This window comes from Anopheles coustani, chromosome 2, assembly GCF_943734705.1.
Source record: "Anopheles coustani chromosome 2, idAnoCousDA_361_x.2, whole genome shotgun sequence".
NCBI lineage: Eukaryota > Metazoa > Arthropoda > Insecta > Diptera > Culicidae > Anopheles > Anopheles coustani.
Window position 1 is genome coordinate 65,686,445 of NC_071289.1, and position 20,860 is coordinate 65,707,304.

Consider the following 20,860-nt stretch of genomic DNA (forward strand, 5'->3'; position numbering starts at 1 on the left):
TTTACGTTTCCCCAACCCCTTCTGGGGTGAGGTGTTCGATCATAAACATCGTCGCCCCGATACGACCGCCCGAAACGTCGTCACACAGTCCATCTCTCGTTCCGGTCGATTGTTCGGTACATAATTCAACAAACGGAATGAAAAACACGGCAGTTACATCAAGGGTCTCCGGTAGGGTTATGTGCGACCTACATATTGCCGGGACAGGGAGGCAAGCGTGGGTAGGGTGGCGTTTGAAACTCAATTCCTACCGTCTGCGGTGGTTCCCGAGCACGACTTCCAGTCGGAACGGACGCGAGCTGTCCGATCATCTGCTGCTGATCAACGCATCATTAATTACCATCTTCAATCTTTTCTTCCAACATGGCGCACTAAAAAGTTTAGCGAAATGGGTGGTTCCAACAACCACCTGTCTTCTGGCCGTCCGCTAGTGCTATAAACAGCATCTCTTCGTCTGACGAGGATATATTAATTTCAACTTCACTTTCTTCTTCTGCTCCTCATCCGCACAGTTTCCTTCTCGTTAGCTCCGCCGATCGATCACTTTATATCACACAATTGTTGATCGGATCGAATTCACTCTCCAATTAAATACCGTGTGTTACCGTATCGCAGTGCATCCTGGAGTTTTCGTGGAAGTGGAAACATGGTTTTAGTTTCCATAGTGATTTTCAATTAATTTTTCTAAACAACCGGGATTACCACATTTAAAATCTCGTTCACTTCTGGTATGTAATTAAAATGTCTCAGTTAGGTATGTGTCACAAATTATAGTTTTACTCAGGAAACAGGGGAATGTTAATCCATAAAATACAATATTTGGACAAAATGAGGCATTAAGCGTTGGAAGGAATTTGTCTTTCCCCCTGCGCCGCCCGGGGATGTTGTTTTTGTTGTCGATCTCCGCTCACATTGCATAACGTATTTGTCGATCGCCCCTTCCGCTCCGAAAACCGCGCAGCATTTCCATCCGACGGACCATCGCCACCCTCCGAGAGAGTCTTGGCGCCATCGTTCATGATCAGTGCTCCTTTCTTCCACGATCGACGACGATCGATTCTGGCGTCTTGGTAAGGCGCGGAGTTGCAGTGATAGTGAGAGTATTTCTATGTATGTGTGTGTGTATGTGTATGTATACCACCGCATACTGCCGGTTAATTTCACCCCATGCAACATCCCCCCCGCGCATTATGCCGATGCTAACCCGGCGTCCGTTTGTGGCCGCTCCGGTGCCGGTTATTAATGCGGTTATGTATGATTTCGCGCAAAAGTCTAGGCAAAACAACGACCGCCGTGTGGCTTTTTCCTGGCGTGGCGTCATTGTATGTAAGATTTACACCTTCTTCCACCAGGGGGCAGCCAAACGGGGGATTGGCCTGCGGGCATTCAGGTGGCCAACCCGCAGCCCACCCCGGTACAATCCGGACAGGCGCATTATGACTAAGTAGCCAATACCTGTTTCAAAGTGGCGGCCTCAAGTGTTAGTGGCTACTACTCTCTAGCGAGCCACTAGAGCCACCCGCTGGGATTGATAACCAGCTAGGGGTTGGGCTTATGATAGCTAATGGGATTTTTTTATTATACTTTTATTTTTTCCAATACACCCACGGGCAACACCTTAAGAAATTACTTGCAACTATCTAAACGCCCGATTTGGACCAATGATTTACTGGCGCAAGTTAATTTCAATTTGGTCCCATTACTCGGGACTGGTTAGTCACCTCATGCTTCGGCACGGCAGAGGGCTACTGGCGGGCGGCGATCGGTATCAGTCAAGGGCTTCAGCATTGGTTGAGGAACAGGATTGATCAAGGTTTTTTTTCCCAACCCTTACACTCTCAAGGGAGAGCCTTATTTCATCTCATGCAGATAAAAACAACAAAGTAATTAAATCATTCGGTTCTCACAGAAAAATATGTGATCGATTGTTGGTTCGCCAGCAAAACGCCATTATGAAACGAGTTACACGAAGCGTCGAAACATGTTGCAATCGAACAAAACAATATATATCGAGTGATTAGATGGCAATAAATGCGCGACACGGTTTCGAGTGCATATAACAATTGTTCGATTGGTGCAGAAATGTTGCCCACGCCATCGTCGTCCTACCGCTGCCAGACATTCGGCCATTTCTTCGCACGAATGACCATGGTACCATTTAATTGCCCGCTGCCAACAACGTTTATGGAACTCCAACAACCCGCTCCAGTCCTCGAACCAAACGTTCGCGGGGTCCAACTGCCGATCAAAGGTGTGCGCGCGCAGTAAGGAAGCGAAACGCGAACCACCACCGGTTGGCGCCTGAAGAGCCATTGCTTACTATTATACCATTACTATGCCACACCAAGGCAACCCACCCCCCCGCACAATGTGGTCTCGAGACAACGAGTTCGAGAAGTTCGAGAAGTTCGACGTCCGTCCGAGGCGAAAGTTTAGGAGGAACCGTCGATCTCGCCGAAAAAGAAAAGGCGGTCGCCGGCAGCATCATCCCCGGGGTTGTGCGAGCGACATTACGGTCACCAAGAAACAAACAACTGGGGGGTGGGGTGGGAAAACCCCAATGCACAGCATAGAAGTCCCTCCGAACTCGCCGGCGCGACTGAATTACGAATATTGGGCGGAATGTTTTTTTTCATCATTGTTGTTGTTGTTGTGGTTGGTCCAGTCTGGTTTCCATCTCCGCGCGACAGTCCAAAAGCATGCTCCAAGCCTTCACCAGCGAGCCTTCACCAACGGTCCACATCGCGGTAGGAGTAGCGGTAGCCGCGTTGTTGCTGTAGGCCTCGTGCGAGGTACTGTCCAGAAGTTGGCGTCAGTTGAAGTTCGTGCACGGTGTCGTGAAGTTCAATCGGGTGCTCGTGAGCCGGCGTATGCCGTGTGAACATTTGGAGAATTCAGACGTACATCAGTGGAGTTAGCCGTTCGTGAGGACTGTTTGACAGGGGACGAGAGCTAGGAACAGCCTAGACCAGGAAGTTCCTGGAACCAACAACTCTAACTCACTTTGTGATCTGTCGTGTGATCCTCGCTCAACCGTGTATGTGCTCGTGACTGTCACTCTTTCGAAAAATGGCGTCCCGCGTATCGTCGGTGTTTTTAGCGGCGTTAGGCTGCCTTATTGTGTGCACATCCGCTGTCCCGCAGGGAACGGTCACCACCTACCATGGTAACCATTTCCCTTCGCTGGGCGCTTCATCCGGAGTTGGAGGTGGCTCGAAGCTGCTACTTCCGGAAGGAGTCGGATCCTCCGAAGAGCGAATTCTAACCGGATCCGAAGATTTCTTGGCCGCCTTCCATGAAACCGGTGATGTAAGTAGTTCTTCTTAGTGACAAACGTTGGCTGCTTTTTCCGTGGATTGTTTCGCTTTCATTTGCGCCGTCCAACGATCACGATCAATCATTTGCAAAGCGTATGATCGAACCATCGCTTACGCGATCGGCTTAAGTGCCAGCCAGTGTTACCTCCTTCCCCCATTTTCTTGTCGTCGTCGACTTTCCGCCCATTTGCTTTCCTCGATCGATCGATTCCTCAGCTGTCATTCATGATAAACACTTAAACCACAGAGCTCACATCTTGGCGGGCTCGCGCGCGAACCAAAAACGCATTGGCGCATTTTTTTTCCGGCAAACCGCGACTATTCGTCCGACCCCTCCAACGAGGTGGCGTAGTGGCGCGTACTGGCGAAAAATCAGCGTAAAATACATGATGTAATGCACACCGGGCCGGAGGTTTTGCGACAACACAGGCGTTTGACTTCCCCCGTCGTGCATAACTATGGGCTGTGGAAGAGAAAGAGCGAGCGAGATCCAATCCATCCCAGACCTAGAGCATTGCAACACAACCTGCAATCTATGCCACCGCCTCCGTTTGCCTGCGTTTTGAGCGACGGCACATACGGGCCGACACACACGTTTAATGTCGCAAGGAACGGCCGCGGAAAAACGGCGGCCTGGCTTGGCATGGCTTGGCGGCGCATCGCATGTCATGCTCGTCAAACGTGGCGAAGAGGCTGGGACCGAAGGACGAAGGTGGCGGCACTCGGTGCACAAGTGCAAAATTAATAGAGCACATGAGCACGCTACAATTTCCAACACACACACATCGTTCCGTGTCGTCCACCCTCGATGTTTTCCCCCCGTTTCTTGTTTCGCTAACAACACGAGGCGGAAATGTGTCATGTTTCAAAATTTCTTCGACAATCCACTGGATAAACGGTACGAATTCGTAAGCAAAAAAAAAAACAGAAAACCAGACATACCCGACAAGAGCGGGGTGGCATGGACGCTAAGAGGTTGATCAATTTAAATTGCAATGTTAACCAACCGCTTCGGGCACACTTTCTCGCGAAGAGGGCGTGTGCAATAATTCGTGGATCGCGCTATCTAATTAAACAATTTTCACCTGGTTTGGTAAACTTTACCCCGATATACGCGAATCGGGGGAAAACTTTATTCAATTATCGAGAAGAGAGTGTGTCAATTTAATGATTGCGAGAAAATGATTTTTTTGTTGTTTTGTTTTTGGGTCAAGTAATCAATGTTGCTTGCTTTTGGTAGTCAACAAATTCACAAAACAGAAGCAGCGGAACTGAGAAATCTTTGAACAACAAACAAATGAAAAAATATTTTGTCGGTACAATTTTAAATTCTAAACAAAACCCGGATTTTTTGCTCGGAAAATATTCAACCAGGTTTAAAATATTCAAAAAAGAAGCTCGAATAGTGGACTTCTCATCTTGACCATAATTTAAAGCCTAGTGTTTAAAAAAATAGGAAATGTTTTTAAAACGAATTCAAAACTACCACTGCTGTGTAACGATGGCCGTGCATTGAAACCAAATTTATTGCATTATATTTGTAATTCTTAACTTTACCATGCCTAAACGAAAACCAGTAATAACCTAAAATGTTTTTATTTTCAACCTAAAGCTTCAAAGCCGACACAAAAGGTCAACAGAATTCCATTAAAAAGATTCATAGTACCGTTCGTTTGCATTAGACAGTTTCCAGTTCGAAAGGTTAATCCAATGCTTTTATCTTACCCCGCTTTACGGTCAATGCGTAGTCGACTGCTCTACTTCGAAACGGGTGGACGTAGGCAACGACGTTAAGGCAGGTTTCAGATCTTGACACCAGAAACCATTCAAGGACAACGACAGCGGGACATTCCGAAGCCGCGCGAGCGCGCGCGCGCTTAACCTTGAATCAACTCGGGCGGCCGATAATAAGAATGATCGAGTCATAAATTGGACACCGCAGGAGAAAAGCAAACAGCCCATTGCAAACGTCACAAATCCTGGCGAAGGTTTATCGACGTCCACGTGCGAAAACTTACATTCTACTTCGCTCGACCGCCTTCGTCTAGACGTTCTTTTCGCCAGAAGGGGTTTTAGAATGGGGCGTGCGCAAGATCTTGCCAGATCTTTGATACCAATCGCGATTCGTTGATCAAATCGTGCCGGTTGATTTGTTGTCAATTTGCCTCGACAGACGGAGAAGTAGAATGTGCTACAAAATGATTTGCATTGAATTTGCATCAAAAGTTGAGGGGATATGAGACAACCCGTGATCGAACCGCAAGTCGCAAAAAGAGAAAAAAAACCGCAACTCCGAAATAGGATCGGTGTAATAGGATACAACAATTTGCCAACCTTTACAAAAAAAAACTAACCCTAGGTGGGGGAAAGAGGCATTTAAAGGTGACACAATAAATCACCACCTCGGCAGCAACTGGCTTTGACTGATTGGGTGTTCTGTGGTAACATTCTGTTCTGCGCGGTGTCAACACAATTTCGCAGCAAAGCCCCCAACATGCGATACATGTCACCTCTTGGTAGTCGATTTTTTCCCGCCTCCTTCTCCTCCTCCAAGGACACCCCATAACCATAAAGATCGTTCATTAGTAGGTGTACAAAAACGCAAAGTCGCGCGAAATCTGTGGCGCACTTTTTGGTCGTGCGTGTTTTCTTTTCATGAGTTCACCTTTTGGCCATGTTGCGTGTAGTTACACGCGGGAAGGATTTCCTCTCGAAAGTTCCCTTACCGAAAGGGGTGCCCCTTCGCTGGCCTTCGTTTGCCTTATTGATAATTTGTTTGTGTGTCGAAAAGTAGCGATCGCCTTCGGTTGCGTCATGATTATCCGCGGTTTTTGGTCTCCTTTTTTGTGAAATGAGTCTGACAACATACTAATCACTCCAGGAGATTGCGGGCAATATCCGAGAATGAAATCTCGTCTGACTCACTCACATGTTTGCCTCAAAACAACGCCTTGGGTAACATTGAAGGTGGAATAATAATTGTTTACAACATTTCGTAAATATACAACCATGATTTACACGTGGGTCCAGCTTTATAGGATGAAACATAGTGCGCACATGTTTACCAAAACTGTCGGTTGAATGGAGGAGGAGTTCCACTGTTCAACAATATGCCCGAAATAGTTGCTTCAGCAGTTCAGCAAATATTACAATATATTGCATTTAAGAAAATTTTGGTGGTAAACTTTTATTACATTTACAAAACAATAATTGAAAAATTAATACGATTCTGTTGTCTACCGACAAAACAAAGGAAAAATTGCAATTTTTTGCAAGCTCATAGAAGTGTCTTTAAAATTAACCATTGATAGAGAAAAAGGAAACGAATGATAAAAAATCTTAAAATCTCAATAATTTATATACACTCCAATTCTATAGTGAATTGCTCGAAGTGCTCGACAAATTCAAGACAATCCATTTCATACTTCCTAAATAACATAGGGTGCTCAGAAACTACCGTACCAACGATAAATCAACTACTATTTACGACATTTCAAAACCGTCTGGTATATATAAAAAGTAACCTCCTACATCTTTTGCATACAGGACACATGCAGCTTCGAGAAGTATGCCTTCGATCACGACGGTACGGTAAAGTACGGCAACAAGCTGCCGGCCCTTTCGCAGTTCACCCTATGCGCGTGGATGCGGTTCACCAATCACACCGGCGACCATACGATCCTCACCTACTCAGGTAAGCGCCAACTGGTAGTGATCATTATTTCCATCCACCCATCCATAGGCCATAGACTCCATAGGCCACCCGATTGATTAGGACGCACGCTGCACCAGCACGTTGCATTTCGCACGGTTCGCAGTGATTGATTTGAATGCAGCGTGCGCCTCAACGCCATCGTTAAGTGCATCCGCGTCTCGTTCCGAAGCTCCCTTTCGCTGGAGGGAAAAAACTGGTTTAGGAAAAGGTTTCTCGTCGGTTTTGTTTACCTCTCGTTTTCATATTCACCCAGTGCTCTCGTTATGACAACACGCGGTCGGGCTCCATTTAGGCTACCCAGTTCCAAGCCAGGCCGCCGGTGAATGTACCAGCATGCCATGCTGATCACATCATTTTTCGATCGAAGCAGGTGATCACGATGGAAATCGGTTGCCGCACGGCGAAAGGGAATTACGGAGCTCTGCGAAACGATCATCATCGAAAGCGCAAAATGTGCGCCATTCGATACTGGCAAGAGTCCATCCGGCGCACAGTGGGACACTCGAGAGGCTTCGAATGGCATTTTGAAATCATATTGATTGATGGAGGTCGTGTGTTAGCAAATAAGCTAAAAAGTCATTTGGCAGACAATAGGACAACATCAAAACTGTAATTGCAACATAGAAATACAGGAGCTGAACGAGTTCGCTAGAGAATATGATAGCTGAAAATTCCAAAATACATCAGACTCCCGAAAATCCGCTGTCCTTTCAGGTTGTTTGCTGTGCAAAAAAGTAATTTGGCCGACAATAGGACATAATCAAAACTGTAATTGCAACATAGAAATACAGGAGCTGAACGAGTTCGCCAGAGAATACGATAGCTGAAAATTCCAAAATACATCAGACTCCCGAAAATCCGCTGTCCTTTCAGGTTGTTTGCTGTGCGGTGCGGAAAATGATGCACCTAACAATTATTCAATCACATTCATATTACATCTCAGGAGACAACGGATCGAAAGCACCGATTGTTGAAGTATCTTCTAGAAGACTGTGGGAATTATTACTCCTAGTTCTTCGCTATGCTCGTATGGTTTCCAATTACATCTCCAGGCAGTTAATAGTGATTCAATGAATAATACAGCTAAGACTTTTAGATAAATCTCCTTGTCAAATATTCACTGGAATGGATTTATTGATCTTTTAAAAATTTGCTGCTCTTGTTTTTTAGCAGATCTGTAACTCTTTGCCGCTCTAATTCCAAGTCTACTTTAATTTATATATTATTCAGTCAAAACTAGCTTTTAAACGAAAAATCGACCTGTTTAATGTACCGTCAAAACATGGAAATAGATTAGAATAATTCTATCGCTTAAAAAACGATATCGTTTTGTGAAAACTCATCAATTCTGACATCACTCCCAAATTCATCTTCGATCCATTGTGAGCTCCGTGAGGATCCTTAACAAGTTATTACAACCATCTCTTGATTAACAGTAGATTCCACAACGCACTGAACGAATTGTCCTTAATCGCATTTCCACTAAAATTACACGCTCCCATAAACACACACACCGATGATTACTTATCCCTTTTGTTTTCTCTCTCTTTTCCGCCCTTCCCCGCTATCCAATCACCATCCAATCCCTTAACTCCGCACGCTGGCCCTGGGAACGGAACCAACCAATTCAATGTTTAAAATAAAAACTCCCCAGTCGAGAAAGAGCCGCGCGAAATACAGCTCTGGATCTCCAACAGCATGGGCATGAGCTTCATCAGCCTTGCCGTTCACGGCCAGTCGCTCTTTAGGTAAGTGCAGGCCGGTAAAAGGCACCCCCGTATATGCAACCCAACCTGGTTTGGTTGGCTTTTGGGGCCGTTCTTCGGCCGAGACCGGTAGCAGGAGATGGAATGTAATTTTATGTAACCTTAAACGAAATTAATAGACAGTGAGCGAATGACAACAACAACAAAAAAATGTAAAACAACCAAAAACCGGACAAAAGCAGACCAAGAAGTAACACACTTGGGCGAACGCCAAATATTATCTCATCGAAACAGGTTGAACTATCCTTTCAAAATGCGAAAGTGGCACCACGCGTGCGCCTCGTGGAACGGCAAGACCGGCGAATGGCAGCTGTGGATCAAATCGGAGCGTGTGGGCCGCGGATTCCACAATCGGGTAAGTGCAGGCTCGAAATGCCGGCCTTGAGACACTTTCTGCGTGATCGTGTGCGATCGAGCCGCGAGAACTCTGGAACCACTATCATAGGATCACTATTCCCCCTCCTCGCACGCAGTTGGTAAATTACGAAATCCAACCCTACGGTACGCTGTTCTCCGGCGGTCCGTCCATCACGGGGCTGACGGACGTAGGGCTGCACTTCGAGCTGACGGCGGTGCAGATCTACAAGGTGGCGCTCAGTGCGGGCAAGGCGCACCGGGACCACAAGCATCACCATGTGCACCACTTCGATCATAACGGCGGCGAGGTGACGTCCACGACGCCGGCGACCCTGATGACGGTAAGTTGTCGTCATCGTCGTTAGCGAATGGCGAGCGACATCTTTTTTGCGCTCAATCATCATCGAACAACTCGCCCAATTTCGGAGGATACTAATTAGGGTAACCTTTTCTCGGCTCGTTAGGCTCCACCGCAACCGGCCAATCCGCTGCTGGCGAACGGACAGATTCCGACGCGCGTAAAGATCAATCTTGCGCAGAGCGGTGGCCAGCAGAACAGTGGCAGTCTGGGCATTCCGACCAAGGGCCTGCCGTCGCAGTTGGTCGGCGGATTCAGCCCGTCGGTGGGATTGCCGCCCAACGCTGGTTCCCCCACCGTCACGACGAACTTCGTCAACGGACAGTTCAGCACCGGCGTGCGGTTCCTGCAGGAACAGCTCGTCTCGAACAACGTGCTCGGTCAGTTCCCGCGATCGAGCAGCGGCATCAGCTCCATCGGAACTCCAACTTCATCCGGAGGGTTCGCATTCCCCAGCGATAGCAGCAGTTCCGGACCTTCCGGTGGGGCCTACTCCATCGTGCAGCTTCCCACGGACAACAGCCCACGCAAGCTGTTCAAGCGACAAACGCGAAAGTCGAAGCCTGCCGCGGCAATCCCTTCGGATGACGCATCCAAAGCGAAACGAGAGCTCCTCCAGCTGCAGGACGGATCGTTGCTGCAGAGCAGCGAGTACATCTTCGACGGGCTGGCCGAGTTCGGTCTGCCCGACTTCAAGAACAAGCTGGGACGCGAAACGGACATCGAGGACGAGATCCGGGAGCACGACAAGGAGCCAGCCGAGGAGGAGGTCCGTGCCGTCATGCACATCTGCTCCAAGTGTGCACCGGAACCGTTCGCCAAGGCGCTGGTGTTCGCCTGGAAGGACGCGGAAACCGAGCTCGGTGGAGCCCTGCAGGCTAAGGCGTCCTCCCGTTGTGGTCACTTCTAGAGCCTGGACGCCCCCCGTTGGGGAGCCCCTTTGCAACCACCGTTACGCAAGCAGTATGGATATTTAAATTCAATACCTCAACCCGTACGTTAATAGTGTATTTAAGAAGCCATAGCCCAAGTGTGAGAGGTGTACAAGTTTTGTATGCATATAAATGTAATAAATGTACAATACTAAAAGTGAAAAAAACAAAACAAAGCAAAAGTCTTTTGTGTGTCGTGTCCACCTACCTTGCTTTTGTGAATATGCTGATGTTGATACTCCGAATCAAATTCTGGCTCGCTAAAGTAACTCTGTAAAACAGATAGAAAGTTTAAATGGTAAATATAAGATCATTGAATGTCGCTCTTTTGCACAACTTTGACATTGTTTGTTTTTACTATAAACCAATCAGATGAAAAAAGTAGATAAAGTAAAGTTATATTTACATGCAACTTTAAAGGACCCACTCTGTTTGCCTGGTATTCAACATTTTCTCTTAAGCTTCATTTTTTCCCTACTGTGAAGAGGCTGTGTGCTTGTCTCCCATATTTAATCACTTTCCTTTTATATTTTTGACCAATTAATCATTGCACAATAAACTAAAACGATCAGCACGATCTATTTGACATAAATGAAGCCCAATTCCAAACCGTACCTGCTCCTGATCCCACTGATTCGGAATAGCTGCCGGTTGAAGAGGCTGTGGAATGTTCTGACCACCCGGTAACACCTGCGGAGCGCTGACTTCGTTCGATTCGAACAACCGCAGCACTGACCTATCTCGAATTTCACGCAGGTGCGATCTACGGTTTGAGGAAAAAAAATCGGGAAGATATCATAGAATCGTTTCTGCCATCTCCTGGAATGGGGAGGAGTGGTTAAACGGCTTTTACCTAACGTCCTCCAGCTCGTAGAACATGTCCTTGCTGGAATCGTGAATGTAGATCTTCACGTTCGGGCCCTCGAGGTACTGCATGGTGAGCTGGCGGGGAAAGGATCGCACGAACAGAGCCCGAACCGTGTCGATGGAGGTGATTTCGTTCGGCAGCAACGCCCGCTTCGTCTCGGAGCGGTACTGCAGAAAAACTAGCCCTAGTGGACGCTCGAGCGTCTTCGACGGCGTCCGTACCACGGGGAGCGATGATCGCTGCTTGCCACCGCGCCGAAATCCGGTGCTGGCCGTTTCCGCCTCCGACATGATGCCCGGATCATCGTCGAACAGTGGGCCCTGGTTGGTCGGTGTGTAGACGCGCATCTGAGGTGTCTGCAGGAAAAAGAAGTCATTGTGGTCAGTTCCATTCTATTTTTCCTCCAAGGCCGATCGCCCTTGGTTACCTCAAACTCCAGCGACCGCTGGATGTTGGGAGGCTGCTGCTGGGCCTGGTATTGCAGCATATCCCCACCGAGGGTGTGCCGCCGGGGATCTTCGCGGCTCCGCGCCGACCGTCGCCTGTCATCGATCGCTGAAATGTCAGATCAAAAAATCAAAGCATGAGCCCGAGAATGGCCAGCGGGGCAGCGGGCAGGAAAACCAACAAAAAAAGAAAAACTCATTAAAGATCATCTTACCTTGATCGTTCGGCGGATTCCTGTTACTTTTATCATTCTGCCAGTCATCCTCTGCAGATTGAAGTTCGTCCGGCGGGAATTGGAGAAGTAACGCAACGAAACCGAAACCGAAAACGACAGAAAAAACTAGTTTTAGTTCTATCTAGGACCGGATTGCGAATTCCAACTACCAAAATCAGCGACTTCACAAGGTCATCCGGCGACGCTTCGAGATTACGGCTTTTACTCTTACGTCGACGACCGCTTCGGAACGCTGTCGCGACCACAGATGGATTGCGAGATACCGTGCAATTAACGGTTGCGTTCTTTGTTCGGGATTAGGTTATGTAGCCAGTTAAATTCGCGCGCCATGCGGATGGCGTAAGTCGGTTAGGTAAACACGTTTTTTTTTTGATAAATTAGTGAGAATCATTAAGTTTGTAGATGAGAAACCCCACTATATCTAAATGACGGCATTAAAGTATAAAGATGTGAATCTTGACAAATCTTCATATTTGTGTGCATAAATTATAAACTTCAGTTTAAAGATAAGTTATCAACATTTGATCGAATTTATCATTGGTATATAGAAATTATAAACATTAGTTTAGTTAGTTTTAATTATTAAATTTGATTCACAAATAGCATAAATAAATATTGAAACAGTACTTGTCAAATAACATTAAAAAACCCGAATAAAAATTTCCCAAATTTCATTTTGAAATCCAATCCGTTCAGAAGCTTTGCTAGTTAAAAACCATTTTACAGTATTCGGAAGCAATGGAAAGGTCGAAGACGTTTTTACCGGTAAGAATCTGGTATTTTTCGGAATTCATGACAAGAGAGTACTGGACTGTGTCTATGAAATATTTTCTTTTCTCAAGATCTAAAAAGAGAATAGTTGAACAGGAAAAATAATAATAAATTTAAATGCTGCTATGTCAATTATATCCAGGTTTTGCTTGGTTTAGATTGGAAATTTCGACTGATGCAATTTAGCTGCACAATGCCTGTTGAAAAACTGTACATATTACTGAATCAATTATTCTGCTACTTTAAAGTCGGTCTACAGCATCCTGCCAGATTTATAAGAGGCGATGTGAAAGCTGTTTGCAGAACAAAAAAAACAGCTCAAGAAGTCATTCACCTTAGAACACCACCCAACATGAATCCTTTATAATCATCCGGTCAGACACAAACTTCTAACAACAAAAAATCGTCCGTTTGATAAGGAAGCCTTAACCATTACCATGCTTTTTAACCTTTAAACTTTGGGGGAAACCTTTCATCTCAAAGGTTGGCACACGCTTACATACACACACACACACACACAAACACATACATACATCATCATCAACATAACGATCCAACCTAGTCAGAAATCCCGAACTTCTCGAGCCAACTCGAGATGGTAATTAACAGTGATAAGGATGGGGATTCGCTGCGAAAAGGCGGCTTCTTCCGTCGTGTGCTTCCGCCGACACGCAATCTGTCGACGAACCCGTTGCGTGTTCGTGATTTGCGCACGGGAAGATAGATGGGGCACGTTCCGGGCATGGAGCCACCAAATCAGTAATGAATGAATTGTTAATAGACCGCCCTGATAGTATTGGACAGTTCCAGCGTAATCGTTATTGGGTCGATGCTGGTTGGCTGAGAAAACCTGACCCATTTGTACGAAACGTTGTGAACGGCCCTTCGTCGTGGTGGTTGAGAGGTGGTGTGGCATTAAACGCCTCTAAGGAAGGTGATGTGATTGAGGGGAAATTGTCCGACTCCGGTTTTCGATCGCTTGCTGAGATGGATGGGCACATTGATCAATTTTTCGGACAAGAGTTGTTGTTGTGCCATCGCCTGGTGGAAAAGGTGCGGCCCATGGTTCGCGAAGTCCACTACATAATTGTTGTGTGTGTTTGTATGTGTGCACATGTGTGGATAGACTGAGGCTGGAACACTAGAGAATTTGAGGACTGGCTCATCCCTTTCGCGAGGAGGGTTGGACCCCGTGTGCTGGCTGTCATCGACTCAGCAGGCTGCCTACGCCGCCCGTAGCTCCGATGCAGGGACAACGGCAACGGTTGGATAAATTATGCATCCTTTCCTTCCCCATTGGGCAAACCCGTGTGTCTAATGTACGGTGTGCGTGGGTAGTTGTGTTTATTTGCGAGAGCCCTGCTCTGGAACGAAGCAGCGCTGGGCGAAAAGGATACAAACCCCACCCTACGCACGCACGCGAAGACGAAGACGATCCGAGCAGCCAAACGTCTTGTTTCTCTTCGTCATCGACATCACAGTGTGCTTCTCTTTAAAACCCACCCTGGACGACAAATTAAAAACCAACAACAAAAAAAGGCCAATGCAACTCCACCACGTCTGTCAGGGGGAAAACCTTAAACCCGAAAATCCAAAACGACGAGGAAAAACGACTACTGCGTAGGCTGCTGCTACGTACCGCTGTCTCGTCCTTTTCTTTTCTTCTTCGACGTGCTCGACGACGATGACGTTGAGGATGAGCTTTTATCTTTGCTTTTCCACCGAATCAGCATTTTCCCAGCGTGCGTCTTGCGGTTGATCTCACACTACGGCCCCGGAGAGCTTTTCTTTTTCGGGGCAGCTTCACCGCCAGCGGGTTACTCCGCCGTTTTTCTTGCCACTTTTGCTTGCGCGTTTCTTTCACCTTTTTGTTTCTTTCTGTCGTCCGTTTCGCCCGAACATCCGGTACGGTGCGAGGCTTGGAGGATTTTTGTTCAATTACAGTCGGATTAACTGGAGAAACACCACAGTGGGGCCGGGGGGAACACAGGGGCCGTGTCACCAATCTATCTTGCTTCTGTCACACACTTCTGTCACCACAGGTTACTAGGATGTTTTTTTTTGTGCTTCGTCGGTGTGTACCTATTTGCTTATGCTATAGAAACGGTACAACACCTTTTTTTCTGCAGCCACATACTGCTTCGGCTACTCAATTCGCCAAATAACACACTGTTTCAAACGGGAAGGGAAAAAAATTCACGCACCTACACACACACTCGCGAGCGCACACTCACACCGGCGTGCCGTTAGGGCAGGGAAGTTTAGACATCCTTCGTCTTATCCTTGCCACAGCGCACCCCCTCGTTGCGAGTGAGGCGAGCGAAAATCAACCCTCGCACGGCACCTGGTGCTACACGGCGGGGCGTATATTGACACACACGCGTTCATTTTTCGGTCATTCGGGGATGGTCAGTCGATATTTTCCTGCTTTTAAGGTCGGGAAATCCTGAGCACACACTGTTGAGGCGAGCAACTACAGACGCCAAGTATCGTACATGTACATGTATACGTCCCCTACGACGACGACGACCGGTTCCAGCGCTCTGGTGTCCAGCACGGGAATCCTGCGGCAGGTTCGAACGCGGAGGCGGATATGCAACGCAATCAATTCTCTGCCCAAACGCCTAGCTACACCCAACGGACCGGAACGTCTCTTCGGGTTTCCGCTGGTTCGGGGGAACCGTGCGTCCGACGAAACCTTTCGGTAAACCCTATCCACACAACCGGACGGCCACACCAGCGCCGTATCACGTACCGTCGTTTTGTGGTTTCCTTTTCGAGCGACTTCTTCCTGTACCTTGCCTACTGCTTGAAACCACAAAAAAGATATTTAAAAAAAAGAACGCATACACACACGCACACGCAGGTCGGTACTTTGGACAACCTTTTCTCGGTGGCTTCGATCTCGGCAGATTTCAAAACGTTTTCAGTTGCCAGACTTGCGGGGGGAGCCACACTGTCTTTCGACACACCATTTTTACACGCAGTTGCAGTTTTCAGTCAAGGCGGAACTCCTCCCGAACGCAGGGATTCCGGACTGTGAAAGCTAATACGCACACCGCACCGACACGAGCAACGACGGATCTGTGTGAAAAGTGTCCACCCTGAGCCCAAGCACAGGCTACCATGGGGTGGCTCGCACAGAACCAATTTCTCTCCATCTCGCTTTGGCCGCTCTCTGTCAGGCACGGTTTCTCGCTTCCTCCCACCGGGCGAACGCTGGAACACGGCACGGAAGTGTCCGGCGCGCATGCTCCGGATCTATGTTGCCGGAGCGAATTTGCTGCTGCTGCTCATACATTTTATGTTGGGAAAGCTCGTAATCGCCAGCAGTTTTGCGGTGTGCATAAGGATGTATTCGTGAGCATTATTGCAATCGGTAGAGCATTCAAATGGGGGTTAAAAAGAAATAAACTGCCATTTACCACGAAATACCCGAATGTGAAGAATCACGATCAAGTGATGCTGGTCATTGAAAAAGACACTATCAGCAGAGGAAGTAGAGTCAGTATGACTGATTTTAAAGATTTGGTACCTTTGCCTTCCCCTACGGAACCACCCGAGTGGTAATCAAGTATTTAGCATTTGTTTGCCTTTGGACATCAAGATCGTGTTTTTAGAAATGGCTTTTTTACGACGACCAATTTGAACATTGACCATATTGGTTTTATTATACCCCTTGATGAAACGACTCTTTGCCTTATCTTATCAAAATAAATGTTGATGACCCACCCAATTGAGCCGCTATGTTTTTTTTTCTCATAAATCGTGTAATTCGCGTATTGATCGCCGCAAGATTATCATTCTATGTTACTCTTTTTTTTGTTTTATTCGGCAAATAATTTAATAAATTATATTTAATTGTGCAACGACTAGCCATAGAAAAGTAAATAAAGGACAAAACATTATTTTACTTAAAGCACTATGACTGAAACTACCCACCCATCGGCATCGTTGCCGAACATCGTGAACATTTATACAAACAAAAACATTGTTGTTATACAAACCATTAGCTTACTTTTATACTCACACTTTAGCTTGCCAGTGATTTTTGTTCAGTTAGTAACGATCAGTTTCAATGAGTGAGCTTTCAACAACGTGACGATTGGTTAGGTAGAAGATGGGTAACGACGTGTCTAGGTTCAAAAACAAGCGGTTTTCCAAGCGGTACCCAATGGTTCGTAAAAGTTTATTTTCAAATATACAAAATATATATGTGTATGTATAAATGTGTTTATCATATGTTAGGCATTAAATATGTGTAGGTGTACGGAGATTGGGGACATTATATAATGTATAAAGTGGTAGTTAGCAAATATGTTTAAAAACCGGGTATATATATTCGAATAGGATTCAAAATGTATCATTTTTGTTTGTTTGTTTTGTCTTGACTATCATCTTCGTTCAGCGTTCAAATTTAGAATACTGTATATTGCTTGCTCTGCTATCACGATACGATCCTACGAAAGCATTTCGGGTTTCGGTTGCGGTCGGCGTCAAAATCGCCAAAATCACGTGCCATTTGAAATCTGTCAGCATTGCGTGGTACGGTACTGGATACCTGCGAAACGACGTTGGGGTTGGTTGGGAAAACGAGACGAAGAAAAAGAAAAAGAAACACGAGCGGTCAGTGACGGAAAAGCTGCTCGATTGGAAGGCGAAAAAGACTAAGAAAAATATCGATACAACATTATTTAAAAAAAAGGCATTATCATGCACTCAATACTAGAACTAGTGAGAAAATAATCCACAGAACGAAGGAGGACAGGTTTTAAGTAGATAGATTGTCATTTGTATCCTGAATATGAATAGTACCAGTATTTTTTCCAAAGAGTCACTGCCTTGCAGCTCGACATACCAATTTGGGATTTGGTATCATGCACAAAATAAGGGCATTTGTTTAATATTAAAAATAAAATAAAAAGAAAGTTAATGGAACAGAAACTTTTACGATCGAACGATTGATATTTAGGAAAATTGTGTTAGACAAAAAAAATGAAGTGAATAAATAGTGATGGAAAGGAATCTACAAACCACATACAGCATTAGTGTGCAAGATGAACATCAATAGGTCAATAGGAACGAGAAAGAGTCTAAACAACTAAAATCTACCGGAACCATGGGGATGATCGTGGTGTAAGCTTACTTCTGTGTGTAAAAGTTCTCTGTGACTGTAATAAAGCGTTTCAAAGTGAACCAACTCCGTATGTTAGTAGGCCTGGAAATGTAACAAAAAAAAGTCCCATTACCAAATACTGGCGCAGTAGCTACGAAAGCGCGTTTACGTCAGCCAATCAATAGGTTCGATTGAGAACTACCAAGTGAGTATGTGTGGCAAGGGATCGTTTGCCAATCTATCCATATCAATATTTACTTACCATCGGGGGCCCCTCGTATGTTTACATAGTCCGCTTCCTCAAACCCGTGTTCCATGGAATTCTCCGGTCCGCTCGCCCGAGAAAACGTTACCCGCCGCAGGGTAGAGGGGGCCGTATGGAGCGACGGGGTGCTTCCAGCGACCCCTTTGGCTACTCCATTGCTAACGCTCATCTGGCTCATTTTTTTGTTCACAAAAGCGTAAATGTTCTCAATGTTACGATCGTGTTGGTTGCGGCGTGCTAAAGGAGGCTGGTTTGAACCCATCGTTCCGGCTGCTCTCGTGTAGTTCGTTGTTCCCGTGGGTGTGCGGGGATTGCTCAAACTTTGTACACGTTGTACCCGTGGCCGCTCGATGGGTAACGTCGAGCCATTACCAACCATGCGCACGCTGGGAGTTGTGCCCTGGTAGAGCGGCTCCGTTTGATTCGAACGAATGCTCGATTTACTGTTCCGGATCGATCGGCGGCAGAAATCGTAGACCCGGTGAAGGATTTGTTCGCGATCGAATGTTTCCGAGGCTCGGCGGATTGGCGTTGATTGGGTAGAGAGTGGCGACGAGACGTAAAGTGGACGAAGGCGTCCGTAGGTACCATTTCCTATCGCAACGCCACCCTCCTGCATGCTACTGAACGAACGACGGTCCTGAGAGTGCCATCCGTTGTTAGGATGATGTCCGATTTTACCGTAGAGCATCTCACGTCTCAAATTATCTGGCGTCTGTTCGTAGATGTGATACCCGGAGTCTACGACCGACCGATTCCTCCCCATTGGTATCGGTGAAATCGCTATTTCACGGAGCGGTTCTGCGTAAAGCGGAGCAACTGTCTGCAAAGAAGTAGCGCCTCCGTGGAACCGGTTGTCCATTCGTTGGTTCCCTGCGTTAGACATATTGTTAGGCACGGGTTGCCAGCTACCTGGTCTAGGCGGCAACGCTACAGCAATTACTCTGCCGTCAGCTATCGCTACCGAGGATCCGCCGTTCGCGAGGTTTACCTGAACGCCAGCATTTTTAACCGGACGTCTCGCCGACTCGATTCTAGACATTGACTGGTTCGCGAAACCCGTGCGAAGCTTCGGTCGATCGAAATCATTCACTGAAACGGGCCGCCTGATGCTAGCGGCATCAACCTGATCGAACTGTTTAAAATTAACCTTTGGTTTGGCGTCCACCGAGACGGATCGTTTGACGAGAGAGCCGTTGTAGTTGGTCCCGGTGTGACCATTTCGTAAAGGAAGTTGAGTCCGTGCATGCATTGGTGTGGAAGACCGGGGTAAGAACGACGAGTAGGCCGGATCGTTTGGTGTTTTTGGCGTGAAGAGGCTTTGCTGGAGGAACTTTGTTAGCACCGAGAGCTTGGTTTGCTGTCGGGGTGGTGTTACGGGCACTGGGCTGGAGACACTGGACAGCGTGCGACCTTTGTCGATTGATTTTACATCCGGCCGTTTGGAACCGTCGATTGACTTCTGCTGTTTGGCCGGCACCAACGACAGCCCTTTGCTTTGCAGATATTTCATAAAGTCGGCACTCTTAACCGTGTTGGAAAATGATTTCTTAACATCCTCGGCAAACGTTGACTTCTTTCCTTCGGGTTGGCCCTTGGCGGGTGTTGAAGCTACGGTGGATGTTTCCGAACGAGAAATGGTTTCTTCCCCCGTTGCCGCTCCCTCAATTCCATCCGCATCTTCCGTCTTCTCTGCTATCGTGTCAATGTCATCCTGCGAGCCGAATTCGACCTGCCGAAACCGGCTGTCAAACTTGAGCGCATTCAGCACCACCTCGTTCGAATCGTACAGCGACTCCTCGGCATCGGCCGAACCGGTGCGCACCTTTACCTCCGCATATTCCCGACGCGCCCTTGGCATCGGTTTAGGGTTCCACGTGTGCGCTTGTTGCGGTGAGCGTTTGCTTCGATTGTTGTTGTTTCTATCGCTTTGCTGATAAACGGCCCTCGGTGCTGGAATGGGTGGTCGCACCTGTGGATGTGGTAAATGTGGAGGTGGTGTGGTGCACTCAATAACCACCACATCACGTACTTCACGCCCCTGCGCCTTTATAGCGTTCAATTTTTGTATCACACTTTTATCGTAGTTGAGCCGCTTATCAGGATTTTTAATGTAGGTTTTCACATACTTCGATTGTCGCAGTATTTCTTCCTTCGTAATGAACTCGTTGTCGTTGTCTACATCGTCGTTGCCATCGTTACCATCTCGCGCGATACCAATCTCGTGCGCGTTCGAATCAAATTTCTTATCTTGTATTTTGTCCCGCTTTTTGAGCACAAAGCAACCTTGATCGTCGTCTTTGAACGGATTCTTTTTGTCCAATATTTCATCCCCTTCAATAAACTTGCGCAACGTCATATCCTCCGCTTCGCTGTGCTCCGTGGTGCTAAATTGGACGCACTTGCGTTTTCCTTTCGGCGTTTCATGGCCATCTGCTTTAGGTACACTTGTATGCACCACATTTTCGTCCTTCGCCTGTTCACTTACGTCAGTGGTTTGTACTTTCGCTTTCCCCACAATACTTTTATCATTTCCGTCGTCACCTTTACCGTGGGAATGCTCAAACGCGTGCGAACCGTGCTCGGTCGATGTGGTCACATCTTCTGCGCAATTAGGTGATGGAGCAGCACTGGCAAGACGAGCGTCATCGTCGGACATTTTCGTCTATGCGCCCACTTTCGGGGAAATTCTAATAGTTGGAGTAAAGGTCTT

At 46.9% G+C, this 20,860-nt stretch overlaps 2 protein-coding genes across 2 annotated transcripts in view; one reads left to right on the forward strand and one right to left on the reverse strand.

Moving 5' to 3' along the window:
• Positions 1-20,860, reverse strand: part of LOC131265868 (coiled-coil domain-containing protein AGAP005037-like) — a 35,475-nt gene that overhangs the window by 14,327 nt on the left and 288 nt on the right. The window contains exons 2-7 of the mRNA XM_058268206.1: positions 18,145-20,837; positions 11,975-12,025; positions 11,741-11,868; positions 11,299-11,669; positions 11,061-11,208; positions 10,654-10,716 (exon numbers count right to left, since the gene is read on the reverse strand). Coding sequence (XP_058124189.1) covers positions 10,654-10,716; positions 11,061-11,208; positions 11,299-11,669; positions 11,741-11,868; positions 11,975-12,025; positions 18,145-20,806 — 3,423 coding nt within the window. The 5' untranslated portion in view covers positions 20,807-20,837. The remainder of the gene's footprint in view (positions 1-10,653; positions 10,717-11,060; positions 11,209-11,298; positions 11,670-11,740; positions 11,869-11,974; positions 12,026-18,144; positions 20,838-20,860) is intronic.
• On the forward strand, positions 3,070-10,423 carry LOC131265870 (uncharacterized). The gene is made up of 6 exons (XM_058268209.1): positions 3,070-3,309; positions 6,864-7,011; positions 8,687-8,780; positions 9,033-9,153; positions 9,272-9,496; positions 9,620-10,423. Exons 1-6 carry the CDS (start codon positions 3,070-3,072, stop codon positions 10,421-10,423), a joined length of 1,632 nt encoding a protein of 543 aa, XP_058124192.1.